This window comes from Nesoenas mayeri, assembly GCF_963082525.1.
Source record: "Nesoenas mayeri genome assembly, chromosome: 1".
Lineage (NCBI taxonomy): Eukaryota > Metazoa > Chordata > Aves > Columbiformes > Columbidae > Nesoenas > Nesoenas mayeri.
This window is the reverse complement of record NC_137541.1, coordinates 182,366,397-182,386,277: the sequence shown is the minus strand read 5'-3', so window position 1 is coordinate 182,386,277 and position 19,881 is coordinate 182,366,397. Positions and strand designations below refer to the sequence as shown.

Genomic DNA, 19,881 nt, shown 5'->3' with positions numbered 1-19,881 from the left:
TTAAATCCAAAGGAACATTTAAATGAACATTTCATTTCCAAACCTTTCCCTCATCATTTCCCCCCTTCATTTAAATAAAAAATAATAATAATTTAAGCTTCTGGTCACAGCAATCGGTTTTTTAAGTCATTTTTCAATTTTATGAAATTCTACCCTAGAGATATAAAAAGAATACTTTTTTAAATAAAAAATCTACTGATTTATTGAAAAATAGAACTGAAAAGGTACAATCATAAGTACTAAGTGTTTCAAAGAAAGCATCCACACTCACCACCGCTGCTGCTTTCGGATTTGTCATCTGGTTGGCTTTCTGGAAAAATAAAATGAACAAAAAAGGAAACGTAATGTTTCTGTGTTGATTATTTCAAATTACATCTAAAAAGCGGGTTGCAAAATAAAGAATTATAAATAATTATAAAAATCACAAACACTGGGTTTTATTAACATTTATAAATTCACTTTCTGGAGAATAATTTGCCAGAGGGAGCAACAAAATAAAATCTCCCTTAGTGTACAAACTCCCAACTTCCATGAGAGAACTTCATTAGACCTCTGACTGAGCTCTGCTGGAATGAAGTTTACACAATAGTTTATACATTTAGACAAAATCAATAGTAGGACTATACTTGAATAGCATCCATGTATCTCAGTGGTCACTCTAGACAAATGAATATTGGTTTTGTATATTTAAAAAACCAGAAGGTTCTGCAGAAGAGTGCTTTTAATTGGCATTGGTTAAATTTTTGGACATGATCAACCCCTCCTCCACCCTTTCTGTAGATCACACAAGGATTTATTTCTTCAATCTTCTCTCTTTCTGGTCATTAGCCTTCAAATGATAGTGTAGCCCATCTTGTTAGGTACAAAAACCAGGTGTAATCAGAAACCTCTCCTGCTCCAGAGAATCAAAGTAAGTATGAAGGAAAAGCCTAGATACAAATGTTGCAAAGTGACTTGTCAAAAAATCATCACTTCAGTGATTGGTAGAGTCAGATTCAGAAACAGCTTTCTGCATTAAATTCCAACCCAGCATTTCAAGAGACGGCAGCCGGTGCATGTATTTTGGTAAACTGAGTTCTAACGCTTACCAAGTCCTATGAAATTAAACCCCTACATACATTTGTCAACCTGAAATTTCACTGCTCCTCCTATACTTCCCATTTTTATACATCTTATAAGGTAGAGAATAAAAAGAACATTTTCACTTATCTGAAATACACTTAGAAATGGTAAAATATACTTGCCCTTAGCTTTCACCTCAGCAATGTCACAGATATCATTACCGACTATTTATTTACAGGCCATACTGAATTACTGATTTAACTCGGAGAGTAATTTTTTAGTTCAGTTAGTTTGATCATTTCTGCCATTTACAGGCTGGCTATTAACAGAAAACATGAAATATTTTACAAAACCTTTTCCTTACTACTGATTCTTGCTGGTTTTCATGGCTGATGGCCCTGTTTATTCACTGAGATGGCTGACAGCCTGAGGACTAATGCAAATGGAAAACCGGTATCTCACAGATCCTTCTTTCCTTACAGGTGCCATCGTTAGTCTTAGCAGCTGAAGGCGTGTGCTTTCTCATTGAGAAATCATTATACGGCCTCTTCTTACCCATAAGCATTCACAAAGCAAGTTAAAATCCCTGCTAACTTTCAAATACACATGCAGGATAGCCTGTTTGCAGAAAAATACGTATTTTCTCATTGACTTTTTAATGTGTATATTTAACACATTTACAACATCATGTTATTACCCAACCAATAGCCCAACTCAGTCATAACTTTATTAAGGAAATATTCAGTACACAGACAAGAAGCAAAGAGGATGTAACAAAGAACATGCAAACATACTATGATATCAACCCCTGTGACAACTGAGCAGCTGGATTTAAACTCTGACTTCTTAACTCTGTTTCAATGAAGACTAGCTACCCAGCCAAAATGACTGTGTAAGACACCACACTTAAAAATTCTTGCATCTCTGATTAAAAAAAAATTGCTCCTCTGATTCAAATAACAACACACGTGTATCATGTCTACAGGAGTGTTTTTGCTTATGTGTAGCAACAGGATCTGCCCTCAACAGCAGAGACAAAAAAACAGACAAAATTCAAGCCTTGCTAAAGAGTGTGTGTTTTGTTGTTTCGTTTTGTTTTTCCTCATCCTTAGACATTTCCTTACAAACAGGTCACAAGTCTCTGCTTGAAAAAATCTTCTCGGTACTATTATCACGAAGAAGGTAAAGGAAATCATACTATATCTCCTCAATATATTTTATTAATGCAGATTACAGCTGCTCAGCCTCCTCCGCAACGTGCAAGATTCACGAATAAATGTCAACAGGTTGGGGCTGTTTGGTTGGTTATTGTTTTGTTGGTTTGGGGTTTTTTTTAGGGGGGGGGGCATTACACATACATCAGTGAGACTGATAAAAACAAAGAAAAGTCAAGTCACGGAAGTGGGCAGGAAGCCAATTCTACTCCAAATGTGTGGAGTCCATTCTATATATTTTGTGCATTTTATCCTCAATTATTTAAATTTGTACTGGAATTAACAGTCTATAGTTTTAATAACAAAACCAAAAATAAATTAGGAGCTTACCCCTGCCAGCCAGCTGAACCCAGTTTACAGGAATTTGTTAATCCTCACAACACTCATATGAAGTAAATAAATATAATTTCCATTTTTTAGAGATGGAGAAGAGAGATGATGTAAGGAGTCGCAGTTGTTGTCTAAAGGAACCGTATGTCACAACAATACATATGAGATCTTAACCCATCAAGATGCTGTCTGTAATTAGACTAGCTTGAGTCACACATTCTGCTTTTATGATCATGGGTTGCATCTTCTTTATGATTCTCACAAATATTTGGAAATTTGCATAAATGAAGAGATCTGAGAGGCTGTTGCTGCTTCTGTTTCTTTTGATCATGAGGCTGCTGATAGGTTTTCCTCTCGCGCCAGCAGCAGTCCTTAAAAGACTGAAGAACATAAAGGAACGACAAAGCATTAAGTAAGACCCCAAAGCATTTTGGAGACTGGAACGTGTGGTTAAATGACAGTCTGAACAAAGACAATTGGAAAATACTGTTGAAGTAGACAGGTGTGCGTCAAAACTCCTCAGCAGGCTGAGCTGAGATGGCAGAACGATAAGGGAAGGCGTTTATTTCCTAAATAAGAGCTTGATGAAAAATTTGAGAAGTCAAACATCCATCTAGTAAGATTAGAAGTAGTATCACAAGGCACCAAGATTCTGAGCACTATGTATTTTACTGGAAATAATTAAATGTAACAATAGGAGTAACTGCTTTAATGGAAGAGAGAAACATCTTTCCAGGATTTTTAGTAGTGTTTCCTCCCTTCACATTTCTTTAAATGGCTGGATATATCTGATGTTTCAAAATACAAATATACAAAACACAGAGTACAAACCTCTGAATCTCCATTTTCACCAGAATATAATCATGTATTGTAAGTTATATAGTAGGCGTGATTCATGTACAAACTCAGAAAAGGTTCTTTCACACAGGAAAAGCTGTATAAAGCGGGGAAAAAAAAACACTAACCCAAAACAAGGGGAGAATATTCAAGGGGTATGGGAGTAAAGAAGCTGTTTTAAGGTATATAGGCAGTGTTATGTGTGTTATTGAAAAAGAATACAAAAAAAAAAAGGCAAAACAAAACCAAACAGATCTGAAAGAAGACTTAAAACTGGAGATGAATGCGATGTCAAGAGCCAGCAATCTTCTGTGAAGCATGAAATGGTGAAACAATCCATGCATGAATGCTGCTCAGAAACAAAGGTCTGGTAGTCATTCTGTCAATGGAATTCTCTAAACACTTTTTACTGTCAGTAAGATGGAGCAAGCATGACGGAATTTAAAGTCACTAAAATAAGCATGAGGGCAATCCCACTTATAAAGGGGGAGTTGTGAAGAGATATTCCAAATTTCAATAAAATTAGTCATCTCACCCAACTTTAGAGAAATATCTTACACTTTATTTGTGCCTACAGTGTAAAATCTTCCTCTCCATCCATCAGTCCTTCACACTTAGGGATGCAATTGCCTGCCAAATTCTGTGTTTCCCAAGTAACATTAGTAAAACCTTTCACTAAGAACTAGCTCGGCAATAAACTTTTAACATTATCTATAACATAGGTGCTTTTTTCATTTCTATTTAGAGCCAGCAATCCTAAACTACCTGCTGGCAGAAAAATTAAACAACAGGCAATTAAATCAGTAAGGAAATTAATTTATAACAATCAGAAAAGTTTGCTGTTATATGTTTAACAAAAGCATGTTCCTATTACTTTAACCAAGAAACAAACTGTCAAATAATAACACTTCCTTATGCCAGGGTGTCTACCAGTAGGAAGCTCAGAAAAAACAATTTTAACAAAACACACCTTATATCAAACCCATGCCTTGCCCCTAGACAGTTCTTAGCTACACACATATAAGAAAAATTCACTTTGTTCAATACAACACATTGAAATATATGCAAAATCCTTTCATTTCCTCCTGCTCAAAAAATTACAGCTATGATAGCTGATGACAAAGATAAGATAAAGTGACTGGAAGCACAAATAGCATTGTTGCATAGCAACTGTTGATGTACATATGGTGATGTTTATGGAACAGAATGTAGTTCATATTTAACACAGAAATAATACTGAAACCAGCTTAGACAGCAAGACCTAGACAGCAAGGGACAAGTGTGCTTTGGATCCCTCTGCAGTCATCACAGAAGCCATGATTCCCACCAGCTCTGCTAAACCAATGTTCAGGAACACCAGCGCAGGTCTCAGTGATCTGCCCAGCAATGAAGATGATGCAATGTCGCACATGTGCAAACAGCCTTGCAAAGGAAGGAAGGAGATACCTTGCAGCTACTACTTTTGAAGTGCGCTGTAGTACTCTGTTATTCATTAGAGCTATTTCAAAACACAGAATCACAGAACGTTGGGGATTGGAAGGGACCTCAAAAGATCATCTAGTCCAATCCCCCTGCTGGAGCAGGAACACCCAGGTGAGGTTACACAGGAAGGTGTCCAGGCAGGTTTTGAATGTCTGCAGAGAAGGAGACTCCACAACCTCCCTGGGCAGCCTGTTCCAGTGCTCTGGCACCCTCACTGACAAGAAGTTTCTTCTCAAATTTAAGTGGAACCTCTTGTGCTCCACTTTGAATCCATTACCCCTTGTCTTACCATTGGTTGTCTCCAGGAAGAGCCTGGCTCCATCCTCATGACACTCACCCTTTACATATTTATAAACATTAATGAGGTCACCCCTCAGTCTCCTCTTCTCCAAAGCAAAGAGACCCAGCTCCCTCAGCCTTTTGAAGAAACAGGAGGAACCCCAGAGTTAGTCTACAAAGAAAGTGCACCATGTGTAAAAGCCAGCACAGACTACATTTTTAATGGGATCTGCCTTATCCAGCTTTATATTAGCTCAGATCTAATCCAGACACTGCAGGAAGATCAGCAATTTGCAATTCCTTAGGATTTAGACATAACAAATGGCACCTCAGAAGATGAAGAAACTGCAAGTTATTAGACTTTGGACATCACCATGGTACCTTAGAAGAACCTACTACTGCCCATTAACCAACATGGAACCTCAGAGATGCAAAGGTCTACAATGTAAGAAGTAAAAGATTTCTTCCAACTGCACCATGAATTAGAAGTTCAGTTAAAACACATAGAAAAATCGACTCAGAAGTCTAGAAATCACATCATGCAGAAAATATTTAATTAACTCGTCAAATCTTTTGCTTGCTATAAGTGACCTGATGAGTCAACTTGAAGTGCTGAATTATCAGGAATACGTAAACTCCCTGCAGCATCTTCCAAGATTACAGAATATTTCAGAGGAAGCTTTGTCATCCCTCATTCATTTTCTGAAAGACCATCAAGAAGATGGTCACTACAACATAAGGATCGCAGGTTTAGAGGACAGCACACAGAATAGATCTCAGGACCTTCCGTGTGCTCCAAAAGAGTGGGAACAACAACAACAACAAAACCAAAACCAACCAACCAACGAACCAAAAACTCCACCTTTTACAAAAGAGACTGAACTAGTTTATGCCATTTGCTCCATTTTAGGTAAGTTCAGCCCTCAAGAAGGGTATTGACTGAGAGCAACAGTGCATGAAGCACATTTTATCCATATTTCATTTGCATAATTCCTCCAGATGCAACATTAGCAATGCCATCTGCAGTTCCACACCAGCTTAATCTTTGGCCCACGGTTCAAACTGGCCTACTGATTCTGTTGCGTGGTGAACTTCGCAAAAGAAAAAGGAACAAGATTACCAGTGCTTTTCACAAAAATAAGCTAATCATAATTTTAAGACAAATACTGGTCAATCAACATGAGAATGAATTAATTTCATTTTCCTATGACAGTGTCTTACTGCGGACTGACTGATATGCAAAGATGTGTTAAGTTTTTATGGAGTCTTTTTCCACAGTTGATAAAATTATAGTGTTTTTTTCCATGTGGACGTTCTGGCATTGTGTAGGGTAGCAGCCGTTCTTTCAGTTGGGATATCCATATAGTTTCGTTCCGCTCTTCAAACACCTGTTTTCACAGTAGCCATAATTCACTACGAAATTTACTGAAATTGGCTATGGAGCTCAAAACATATTGGCAATGCACATTTGAACACAAGAGTGTGGCTGCAAGAACATGGTGTCTGTAAGAGATCTGACTAGAATTTGGAGTATTTGTGTAAAATTCATCTTTACAACCAAAAAAAGTCACGCAAGAAAAGCACATTAAAGTTTATTTTTGATTGTATTGCCAACACCAGCTTTAACACAACAGCAACACATTTTAGCCATTTTGCGTTTAAGCAAGTTTCACGGAAACTCACTGACTGCATGTTATGCTTGCTTATCTCAAGCAAAAACAATTTTGACAGGGTCTATGCCTACTCAGTGCTTCATTCCAAACATTTCTCATTTCAGTAACTACCCTTTGCTCCCGATTAACATAATAACTTCTACTCAAGAGATCCATGGTCCTTGAATAACATTTTCTAATTGCTAAGAAATGTAAAAATTTTAATTGATTAAATAAAAATTGGACGGCTTCTAAGTACCTAAAGGTTTCGAGACACTGGTGTTACAGATGGTAAAACAGAAATAAATGGGCATCTTTTAGCTACCACACTCTAATGACTTTCACTCTAACTGATGACAAATATTCCACATTCAAGCTAAGCATCTGCACTCACTGCAGCTTACGTTACAAGGTTTTTAAAGCAATATTCTCTATCAAAAGTCATTTTGGGAAGAAAAATCCCATGAGATTTGCAGCAATCATGCAAAGTCACTAAATGTATACTCTAACACATCTTCACACCTGAACACTCTCTTTCATCAAGTATTCTGAGGTTGGGGCACAGAGGAATGAAAAAGGATGAGGAACTACTAGAATGCTTGCAACATTCTTGAAAACTTCCTCCCTATCTCTTTCCACATTTGTAGTCTGCGAATTATAAAACCCATTATTTTTAAAGTGTTAAGTGTTGCAATTCACACACATGAAAATACTTTTTTTTTTTTTTAACGTGAAAAACCAGTAACACATTAGTTTCAAAGAGAGGGATTAGAAAAGTGCCCAAGTTGTACTATAAGAGTGTATTTCTAAACACAACTGACACAGTCCAGCTACTTGCACCTTAATACCTCAGTGCTCAGCCATTACATCTTTAAAAGAGATTTTATAAAGGAGGTGGTCAACTTACTAAGTATTCTAACTCTGTCCTGTGAGCTACAATTCTCCCTCCCTCATTTATTTGATAAAGCATGCTGCAGTTTTCTGCCCCACAAAAGGCAGAGATATCAAAAAATATTACTATGATTTGTCTTCTGGGGACACCAAAACCTAAGTGCCTGAAACTAAGATACCTTTTGCAGACAATGAGACATGCTCTGAAGACACCTTCCTTCTCTCTCTAACACCCAGGACATGAGGACGTAATTACAGCAGAAAACCTTACAGGACACAGGAGTTACATGCAAGGTAGTCTGCTGAACTTACTGTCTAACATGCAATTTCAGACATATGATCTTGAATATCCTAAGCAACCATACAGCTACTGAGCTGAAATTAAGACAGGCCAAACTGCTGAAATTCAGTGAGAAAAACTATAATCTTAGTGCTGCACTCTTTGGTATTATGACTTTACTAAGCTTTAACACACTTAAACCATATACACGCTTCAAGAAAACGTGGTGAACAGTTGTGTTTATTGCTAAAATGGGTCTGTTCAACTGGACAGAAGAAGAATCAGCATTCTTATAAAACTATATTCACAGCAGAGACCAATTCAAGGAGAAAAAAGAAAAAATTAATTGATCCAAAAACTACATGGGAACACAAAAACATTTTTCTAGTGAAAACCCTACAGGTTTCACCATGTACTGCACTCCATGTGCTCTGTTCTGTTCAGCAGACCCACAGTTGAAATGTACAGGATAACCCCATGTGGAGAACTTAAACTAGTTGTTGAATCACATGAAAAAAAGAGACAGACACAAAAAAAAGTACAACAGGGTTATGTATGCAAATAACAACAAAACAGAGCAAAAATCAGACCTTTGAGTCTTCTGGCCTTTACAGCATTCAGTTTATTGAAAACACATATACTGGAATTGTAACAAATAACTTTAATTCTGACTTACCTACTGAACTTTCTGTGAACACTGTTAAGGTCTGTCCTCCCACACTTTGCAAAATAAATGGGTGTTCCCTTGGTGCACTGACTGAAGTGGGTTTTCCTCCAATATCACTGATGTTTGCGAGCTCTTCATTCAAAGTAAATGACACCTAGCAGTCACAGTTATCACAGTGTTACTAAACAGATTCAATTACACAGTTTTACGAGTTATGGGGAAACAAAAAAGAGAAAACACAAGTAGTATAACACATTTCCATTTCCAAGACATAAAGAGTGGGATAAGAGCCTTACTGTATTGATCTCTTGTTGAAATACAGAATTCAAAGCTTTTATGTACTTAGTAAAATATACTTATCTTTAAAAAAAATGTAAATTACTTCCTCCTGAAGTCAGAGAACAATTTGATTTTACTAAAATGTAATGCATGATAGGTTTTTAGACGTTGTTCAGTATGAGTGCTTTTAAAATGCTTCACACAGCTGGTGGAGTTCCAGAGAGAAGTGCTAACGTACCACAGCAAGTGTTATTAGCGCAGGGACTCCTGAATTGTGTGCAGCCCAGGAGAGGTTAAAATATGGCTCCTTTGCTATGCTTGCACTGTATGTCAAATACAGAAGCTGAGGAGGTACTGGGGGGACTTGGTAACCAGAATCCCTACCCTCAAGACACAGCAAGAAACGTGAAGAGGGACATTTCAAACCAGCACTGTGTGCTCTACCTGCACATCCTGCCATGCAGGGTCCCTGGGAAGCCACCCATTCTCATGGGGTTCCTCACCACTTGGCTTCACACAGACTGCAAAATAAGCTTTGTGCTTCTAGTCAGTATCAAGATTTTGGTGTGGGGCTTACAAAATTAGGGAGGTTTGTTCATATTCCAGCCTAGAAGAGTTCAATCAAACATTCAAACCTCCAGTATAACTTTCTCCACTTATCCTAAAAGGAGTTTAGCCAGGTTATCAAATGGCAAATACAACATGCTTCCCTGGCATTTTTCTGTCCACAGTTTCTTCCAATTCAGTGACAGACACCTACATGGTACATGAAGTAATTTTAACTAGTCCAACTTGCCTTATCTCCTATAAAAGATAGAGGCAGTTAGTGTTATTCACTGAGGCTGCTAATAAAAGCAGTTACCTTTGCAGGAAAACCTTCAAGCTGTTCTATATTTAGTAGGACCAAATTCTAACTACAAAACTGAATACTTCTGAAATTGTAACCTTCCAACTTCATTTGCTTATCATCCTCCTTAGTTCTCAGACAGCCTTTTGCACTAACTCATCTGAAAATGTTTAGAGAGAAGGTCCCTACTATGCTGCTTACAGATGGGTAAATAAACTTAGGGAACAAAGAGACTTGACAGAAGTCTCACAGTAAATTGATGGGCAGACCTACAGACAGAATTCTCTCTTCCTGATTCTGTGGTTCAATGCTTCATTACAGGTGTAAAAAGAACAGGTGACACTAGAAACCAGCACATTCTAAACAATTTTCAGAATTCAAAATATAACACATTCACAGCTTTTGTATTTAGTAATTACTTACTTCTGTTCTTCCTTGATTTCTGCAAAAGAAAATATTTAATATTTTAGTTTCCATAATCTAATTCCACAAGTTTAGCTTCCCTGAAAAAAAGCAAATTCAAATTCTAGTTTTGTTACTCATCTTTACTCTCAAGATTCTCAATTTTTTTTTAGACTGATGCCCAAGAAAAAATGGGAAAAGTTGGCAGGTGAGAACAGAAGTAGCAAAATAGCACACGTAAGTTAAAGAACATACTCCAATTAGATGTGCATATTTCATGGATTTAAGAAAACAAACTTAATGTAATGGGATACAGCCACTCCTCAGTATAATTTCATATAATGTCTATTCATAATCACTACACAAGCAAGTACCATTCAGGTACCAAAGAAATATGTACAGCATTTGCAAGAAACAGGATTATGTACTGTAAGAGGTGTGATATAATCAATTTTACTGCAGGTAATTTCTTCCAAGAATTGCAACCAATAAAGGTATGGTAAAGGCTTACTTGGTAATCCTTAGTTTTCCCACTTCACCTCTTCCTGAAGCTTTATTCCACTGCTGTGACAAGTACTTGGGGACCTAAGAAGACAGGTTTTAAGAAAAGCAGATTTTAAAATTCTGTATAAATCATGTATGTGTAAATACTTCAAATGTTTTCACCCCCTGCAATGAGCAGGGACATCTTCAACTCAGTCACATTGCTCAGAGCCCCATCCAACCTGGCCTTGAATGTCTCCAGGGATGGGGCATCTACCACCCCTCTGGGAACCCTGGGCCAGTGTTTAACTACCCTCTGTAACAAATTTCCTCCTTGTATCTAGCCTGAATCTCCCTTTTTAGTTTAAAACTGTTACCCCTTGTCCTGTCACAACAGGCCCTGCTAAAAAGTCTGTCCCCATCATTCTTATAGGCCCTTTTAAAGTACTGAAAGGCCACAATAAGGTCTCCCTGGAGCCTTCTCTTCTCCAGGCTGAACAACCCCAACTGTCTCAGCCTGTCCTCACAGCAGAGCTGTTCCAGCCCTCTCTCATCTTGGTGGTCTCCTCTGGCCCCTCTCCAACAGGTCCATGTTTTTCCTGTACCGAGGCTCCAGAGCTGGACACAGGACTCCAGGTGGGGTCTCACCTGAGCAGAGCAGAGGGGCAAAATCACCTCTCTTGACCTGCTGCCCACACTCCTTTTGATGCAGCCCAGGGTATGACTGGCCTTCTGCACTGCAAGCACACAGCTGGGTCATGTCCAGCTTTTCACCCACCAGTACCCCCAAGTCCTTCTCACAGGGCTGCTCTCAGTCCCTTCATCCCCCAGCCTGTACTTATACTGGGGGTTGCCCCAACCCATGTGCAAGACCTTGCACATGGCCTTCTTGAACCTCATGAGGTTCACATGGGCCCACTTCTCAAGCTGTTATATAATACATATATATTTTGTTAGGGAAAACAAAAAGAATAATGTAGCACAAAAATAAGGCTGTTGTAGAGTTCCAGATTTCCCAAATGAAGGAGAAATCTTGAATCTCAAACACTATTATCCAATCATGAAAGGCAAAAAAAAAAAAAAAAAGTCAGCATCATATTCTTAAACTAAGAAGTCCAAATAATTTCATCAGGTAAAACTGTATTTTTTAAATATTCATTAGAAATTATCATCTCTGTGGGGGAAAAAAATGGCAACAAAAAAACCCACAATGATGAGAAGACGGGCAATTACAACTCTGAGACCAAAACGTGCTGTAAAGGGAAAGTTTAGAGTTGAGGAATCTCAGCCAAATTGAGCAGCAAACCACAGCCCTACTCCTACCTGATGTCTGCTTCTCCCAGAGCAGAACCACCTCAGGGAGATCTGCCTCCCATCACTCATTCTCACCCCTCATCGGATTGGTAAAACTCTTTGTGCAGCTGGTCAGTACATAGAAAGAGCAGACTGACCTGGCTGGGAGGTGTCAGGGACTTCTGTGTTTTAGCTGTGCCGATTTTGTATTTAGCAGGTGGAACAACCAAACCAGTGCTCCAACCCATTTCCCCAAAGGGCTACACAAAGCAGAGGTCAGTGCAGGGACAGGAACAAGCTTTACCTGATACATTCAAGGAATAAAAGCTGCTCCAGTGATGCTGACTGACCTACACACAAATTCCTACAGGTTTTGGTATCTGAGCCTCAGGTGACCTGGGCTTATGAGGGACAGTAAAGGCACTGTCCTAGTTTTGTTAAAAACAAGTTTCTCTTTTAGTGAATTTGCCTGTCAGCTAAAGCCTTCATATTAGCTGCATTTTCCTGAAAATCCAGGTACACGTTTTGTAGACATAGCAATGGAATGCGAGCTGACCGGTAAGAATGGATGTACATCTCATGAGAGGGGCAACAAGAAACAGGTGACCAAAAACTGACCAACTGAGTATAACATCCCATTCATGTGAATACTTCATATAAAAGTGGGAGACCATGAGGTTCTCATCCCTTTTCCTTATGGCCGACATTAGGAGAGGACCTTGCTAGTCGTCCTTGTGAACTCAGGCCTAGTGACATACTGAATCCAGTCCAGAGTCCAGTCCAAGACTTCAGGTGCCAGTCCTTCATCTGCTGGAGCAGTTGCCAGGACTTTTAAGATTGGTTTTGTATATTTTGTATTATTTTCTCTATTTTTATCAGTAGCATTAGTAAAACATTTTTAATTTTTTCCAACTCTCTTCTCTCTGTCCTTCTTTCCCTCCCCATTGCCTGTCCTTAGTGGGAAGCGGGAGAGGGAGGACCTCAAAGGGGAAAGGGGGGCAGAGGGGGCTAACAATACATTTGCCATGGTTTTATTGTCACCCCGCAATCAAACCTCGACAGGCACCTACACAAGCAACCAACAAGCTGGGAGCTGGCTTTCTAAGCAGACACTTTTTTCTCTTTTCCCATCAATGTAGCATTAGCCAAAATCACAGCCTGCCTCTCCACTCTCTGGTCAAAAAGCTACCAGCTAACTACTGCCAGAAGAACTACACCCCAACAGCTGGCGCTTCCATGGCCAGCCTCAATGCCTTGCTGCTGCCGCTGTGCCATACACCCATGCTCCTCGGACTCCCAGATGTGACAACACATGCACATCTGTGAGCAGCAGCAACAGCACTTCTTTTTTCCAGAGACCATAGTGCCAGGCGAATGTGTCCATTGCTCAGAGTTACCATAGTTCTCCTTAAAGACCAGGCAAGCTTAAAGATGACAAACAACATATATTCCATGAAATCAAAAGTTAGTTTTGATATCTGGTGCTATCGCTGATGAACACCTATAAATCTGCACAGTTCGTCAGGACTTCAAAAAGTGTCCTGTGCTGGTGGCTGCCACTGCCCTGCCCCAGATAGGAGGTGCCAGGTCACCCCATGTGTCAGTGTGCCCAGGCCTGCTGAGGTGCTTCAGGCTTCTCAGTTTAAGCCTAGAGGAACAAGGAACTTTTCTACCTTCTCTGCTCTACCACATGGCATCAATTCCAGTCAATGCCTTTCCTTGCAAGAAGCCAGCTCCACCAGTTACAAGTACAGAGTGCAATGTTTTGCAGATGACAGGTTTTTGCCCCACCATTTAGCAATTACAGCTGTCTTTTCTATGATGGCTTTTTGTAAAAACCGAACACGACACATTAGTACAACAAATGGGAGACTGGAATAACTTCCCCCCTACACACAAGCTATTAGACGTTAAAGTACTTTGGCACATAAAGAGATGGGATACAGACCTGAGGCAATAAGGGCAATCTCACATCTGACTATTTAAAACTAATTGTAAGATCTTTAAGTGATAGGGAAATTACAGACTTTTTTCAAGAGGAAATAGCTGAAAGCAGTCTATTAGGAGCTACTACTTCCTATAAACCCTTTTCTTTCTAGTAAGGATGCAGCACTTTCTGGGAGAACATCATTTTAAAGACTTAGAGTAGTCTCAGTGCCTATCAAAACAGTGACTTGTTAAAGGAAAAATCATTACTGTTCCAACGCCATGTACTAAAGGAGTACTTTGATAGAGGAATTTTATATTTTTTTTTCCTTCATGTGCTCATGACACATCACGACAAATCTACATTCTTTAATTTTGCAGCAACGTTCTTTAGTGGTACAGCAAAGTTTATTCTGGCTCAGACAGTCCACAGCTACTGAAAACATCTGTGCCCGTGTAGAAAAACAGGGTGAGACACAGCCAGTGAGAAAGAGAAACATAGTAAGCTCTGCTCTTCCAAGCAGTGAAGACTACTCCGTAGTCTGACTTTTGTCTTGCATAGAATAAAACTAAGCCAAGTTTCACTGCACAGCTGAGAAGGCAAAGAGCCCATTCCAGGAACTTGCTGACAAACAATAACCTGCTAACTTCCTAAAGCTCAAATGAATTTAACAATAACCTTGCATTTACCCGTTCTTCAAAAAAACCCAGAGAACACCTTGGTACTGGTGCTTAGCACTTCCATTTATTCTCACAGCATCCCATGAAGTACTGTGGAATAGCTAGAAAATCCAGATGTCCTCCAAATGCTCAGCCAAACTAAATGGCAGTCCAGGTTTCCAGAAAGTCCTGGATCACTGGCTCCAAAATGCCACAAATGCACAACAGAAAGCCACGAACTAGCACAATCTATTGATATTTTTTTCCCACAGCTTCCAAAGTGGTAATTTTCTACAGCAGATTTCATGTCAGATCAGATATAATTTCCTTTCTAAGGCCAAGATAAATGCTATGATGTGCCCCAGCTGACTCAATAGAAATATTACTATGTGCTCTCACCTAATTTGTATCTAATTTATATTGCCAGGTAATAAGGTAGACACACATCCAGTATGAGTGGACAAGAAGTGAAGGATTCTCACGCTGTTAAAATCACTGACTTGCTATTTAATATAATCAGACACGGAATTTATTCAGATTAAGAGGTTGCAGATCAATCACACTTCTTTCAGCTGCATGGGAAAACAGTCTCAAAGAGTGCAATTAATCATCTTTCTGCTGGCCTGTCTGCAATCAAGAGCTATGCAGAGAGAGAAAAAAGGTTATGAAGGACTGTGATCAAAGGATTACTTTTAGCTGTATGGAGTTACTTCAGTTAAAACCAGATGGTACTCTCAAAGGCACATGCTGAACTTTGTAGCTCCATGCTAACAGCATAAACAGTCACAGGAAAGATTAAATAAAGCTTTACATTCTGCAGACATCTTCATTTGCCATTTTCTTTTAATTTTAGCATAATAAAAATTTAACTTACAGGGAACAGTTAGTTTTCAAACTCTTAACACTCCTTGAAATAAAGTCCAGGAAAGAAGAATGACCTACTTTTACAGAGCAGAAAAAAGTTTCAATGATCCCACAGCAGGATTTTGAAAAATATACACCCACAGAAAGCCTGACTTGTGGACAGAATACCTGCCATACTGAAAGGCTACTGCATGTTTCCAAGACAAGTGGCCTTTATCCTGGGATTGGTAGGTAAGAAAACCCTTCTCTTCAAAAACCATATCATTTAATTACAAGAAGAAACCTTACGCACTAAGGAGCATTGTGTCAAGGCCCCTTCAGGCTGCTGTTTCCTTCCTACTACTCACATCACATGTCCACCCAGGCTCCAGTACACAAGGGACACTGCAGGTAGCGTGTGACACAAGGGGCCCTGCTCCATGCATCTTTCAACTTATTCACAGCTTCCTATCTGCCTTTAGAACAAAAGCAGCCCACCTGTAATAAACTACTTCCAATTTTCTATATGAAATAAAATCAGCTCTTTCTCTATATAGCAATCCATATGCAGTAAGTACATCAGAAACTGAGTAAGGCTGATGTCAGGTTCTATGCTTTCGCTTTCCTTTTAACATACAAAAAAATAAATTATATAAAGATACCGTTTTTCTAAACATAGATCCAATACAGCAGATTAAATTTTAAAAAGTCACACAAGGAACAAGAAATCAACAATTCTAACAGCTAATGCTAAATGGGCTTCCCTTTACCACAAGTACATAACCAACAGTTTTTATAGTATTTCCCTATCTTAGCTTTCACTGAAAACAGAGAAAAAATATTCCAGTTGCTTTCTGGGTTTGTAATAAAGGCACTCACTCAATTCCTCATACCTCCTCTTACTGCTTATGCTTCTAAAGTACTCATTACTACATTTTTAAATTGCCTGTTAAGTAGTCTCTCAGGAATCCTTCCTGTGCTATCATAATACATGCTAAAAGGAAATTAAATAAGACAAGTTTTTTATTCCAGCAGAACTGATTGCTCTTTCCCTCAAAGGAAGGATAAATTCGGCCTCATTATCCTAGCTAGTGAAGATAAGAAGTACAGGTGCTACATATTGTCATGCCTCGGAGTATGTTGAAGGTCTTAGTAAGAAGATCACATCTGAAGATATTCAAAGGATAAAATCCTGTACATCCTTTGCTGTGGTATACCAACTTGAGCAACTTTGTAATTCCTTTTATTTCTATTGTACTAGAAGATGGTCAAATAATAAAATCAGTCCATGTGCATGAAGGATTACATTAACACTTACCCAGAAAAGCAATACTTCCATGTTCCTTTCAGTTTAGTTTTCTCATTAAGCCAGGCAGCACCCTGTGATCAGAGTGGCATCAACTAGAAGCACAGATGTGCTGAAAATTCCTGGCTTGCTTGAAGAACCACCAAACCATATCAGACTAAAGGACAAGTAAGTTCAGCGTCCTGCCTCCAAATGCCAGCAACAGCAGTGATTATAGCAGAACAGGAGAACCTAAGACGAAAAGATATTTCCCCAGCATGCTCTTCTAATTACAGTGATCTTTGACTCAGAAGCCTTGAGGTATGCGATAATATTCATTTTTAATATCTCAGTTCGATTTTCTTGCCTAAATTTATCTAATGCCTTTTTGAGCTTCTGTAAAGTTTTGACATCCACAATTTCCTATCACAACAAATTCCAAAATTCAACTACATCTTGTGCAAAAGAATAGTATCTCCTTTGTTTGCTCTGAGCCCCACCAGATGAATTAATCTGATACACCCTTAATTCTTGTGTTAGAACTGACTCTTCCCTACTCATTTCTTCCTTATCCACCTGTGACATTACTCTACAGACCTCTGTAAGATTTCCAAATCAATCTTTTTCCCAGCCTGAAAGGTAACAACATACTTATGAGTTTCGTTCACAGCCACCATTCCTTGTTCCCTAAATCATCCCTGCTGCTCTTTTCTGTGGTGTTTTTAGGTCTACTGTGTACTTTCCACAACAGAGGATGAGACCAGAACTACACAGTTATTCACGCTACAGGCACTATGTATAAAATAACAATGCATAGTAAGGTGCATAGTACTTTCTCTTTTGTTTTCTGTATCTTTTGTAATCATGCCCAAGGTTGAATCTACTCTTTTGACACAATATTCTCAGTTACCCATATCTACTGTGAAAATAAACCTTTCTAATGACAACACCCAGCAGAGACCAAATCACTGTGTAACTATTAGGACAGTTTTTCCCTATCCATATCAGATTAGATTTTTAAGCTCTGTATTTTATCTGCCATTTTATCATCCTGTCACTCAGTATCATTACATACTTCTGGAGCTTTTTATTGTCAGTTTTCATTTTTACTGACCTGGATAAGTTATTACACTCAGAGCACTACAGAGTGTTCATTGCGGTTTCACAAAACCAGATGCTGAAGTGCCAATACAAAAGAGGAAGCCAGATGGAGCGACCTACTCACCACCAGAAATTCTGCAGAGCAAAGCAAGTCTGAAACTCCCCACCATTTTCAAGGACCACAATAAGGTGTTTGGATAGTTGACATATGATGGTGTCACACCCCCTCGCCTCCTAGGACTGGTATTTGGGTACTGCCCTGTCGCCATGGGTTCTTTCAAGTGTAAGGTCTGAGCCTTTTCCCTTCCTCCCCAAAGGAAAAAGAGGAGTAAGCTACAGCTTCTCCCCAGACAGACCAAATACACGTCAGTAAAAATGGGCACACATCCACAGGGGACTAGAAAGGGGCCAAGGCACATACTCCCCAAAACTGCTGTGAGTCTCCTCTTCCCTGAGCCAACATTTCCTGTTGCCAGCAGAAACAGCCAAACCACCTTGACTGAAAGATGCTCCACAGCACAGAGCTCAGGAAGAGACAGTGGTGGCCGAGTCAGCAACAGCAGATGTGAGCACGGCCCGGCACCAGACAGGTGCTTGGGTTTAACATGCTGAGCTGTTTATCCTTTCATAGCACCTTTGCTACAGCTGTACTTCTCTAGCACCAATGTAAGCTGTAGTGACAAGACACAGGCCATTTGTTTTCCCTGTGGGTTTGGGTTATTTTGTTTATTTGTTTATTTTTGTTTCTTTTTTTTTGTTGTTTTGGTTTTTTGGTTGGTTGGTTTTGTTGGTTTTTTGGTGGTTGGGTTTTTTTTGTTTGGTTTTGTTGTTATTTGGTTTGGTTTGCTTTTTTTTTTTTTGTTTGATTTGGTTTTGTTGTTGTTGTTTTGCTCTGTTTTGTGGTGGGTTTTTTTTTCCTTTGTGTGTGTGTGTGGTTTTTTTTTGGTTGGTTGGTTTGGATTTTGATCAGGATGTGAATTTGGGAGCAAACTTTCTGCGACTCTCAAGAGTTTTGGGAAAACAGAAGTTACGCTAACACGTTTGTTACTCCCAATAAAGCACAAACCGAGGAGAACTCTCAGACAACTCAATTTTACCTGCATTTGTGCAATCCGCCCCAGCAGCTCCCCGGGCAGACGCCGCGCGTCGCTGCTCGCCCACCCCCGCCCCCACGGAAAGGGAAATGGGGCCACTGGCTGCCCGGGGCCACCAGCCAGCCCCGGCCCCACGCCGCAGGCCGGCTCCCCCCGCGCCCCAGGCACGGCCCCGCACTCCGCAGCCGCCGCCGCCACCCCGGGCACGGGAGGGGAGGCCCAGCCGCCACAGGCCGCGCCGGGCCTAGGGGAGCGCCGGCAGCCTCTCACCTTCACCAGCCACATGCCCGTGTTCTGCTTGGCCCCGGTGAGGTCTAGCTCGCCCTTCTCGCTCATGGTGGGGCAGGTGGCCCGGCTGAGGCGGAGGACGAAGCGGGCGGACGATGCTTCCTGCTGCCGCGGCCACTGTACCAGTCCGGACCCGCAGAGCAGCGCACTCCCCGAGGACGGTGGCCCGCGGTGGCCAAACCTTCTCCGCTCGCGGAGCACAGCTGGGCAAGAGCGGGACGGCGAACCCTTGCTGCGACGGGCCTGCGGGTTCGAGTCCCCGCCCCGGTGCGGCCGCGGGCAGGGCGGGGCCTCGGCATGGCGGCCACACAAAGTTGGTTTCTCCCTGCACGCGAAAGGTTGTCCTGGCATGCTGGAAAACGGCAGCAGCATGCAAAATGATATAGAGAAACGGGAAGAGCAGTGTGCAGAGAGTAGACCCTGCCATGACAGTGCTCTCTGGTGTGGGCGGGAAATGGCAGGCTGGGGAGCAGCTCCATGGAAAGGAGTCAAAGCATCACCGTGTGCCCAAATTCACTCAGGTGAGGAGAAAAGAGCAAGCGAATCGTTTACCGTGGATAAAAAGTGACTTATTAGGCTTAACTTTCTGTAAAGAGCACTCATGTGAAGCATTGGAACAGACTATCTAAAGATGGGAGAGCCTCTCAGGCACTGAAAGTATCTTAAGTCAGGAGAGAGCAAGTGTC

At 40.4% G+C, this 19,881-nt stretch overlaps 1 protein-coding gene across 1 annotated transcript in view; it reads right to left on the bottom strand.

Annotated features, from left to right (window-relative positions):
- Positions 1-19,425, bottom strand: part of GTF2F2 (general transcription factor IIF subunit 2) — a 95,118-nt gene extending 75,693 nt beyond the window's left edge. The window contains exons 1-5 of the mRNA XM_080363378.1: positions 19,178-19,425; positions 10,734-10,807; positions 10,244-10,262; positions 8,704-8,848; positions 272-310 (exon numbers count right to left, since the gene is read on the bottom strand). Of these exons, the coding sequence (XP_080219504.1) occupies positions 272-310; positions 8,704-8,848; positions 10,244-10,262; positions 10,734-10,807; positions 19,178-19,243 (343 nt within the window). The 5' untranslated portion in view covers positions 19,244-19,425. The remainder of the gene's footprint in view (positions 1-271; positions 311-8,703; positions 8,849-10,243; positions 10,263-10,733; positions 10,808-19,177) is intronic.
- Positions 19,426-19,881: the final 456 nt, after the last annotated feature.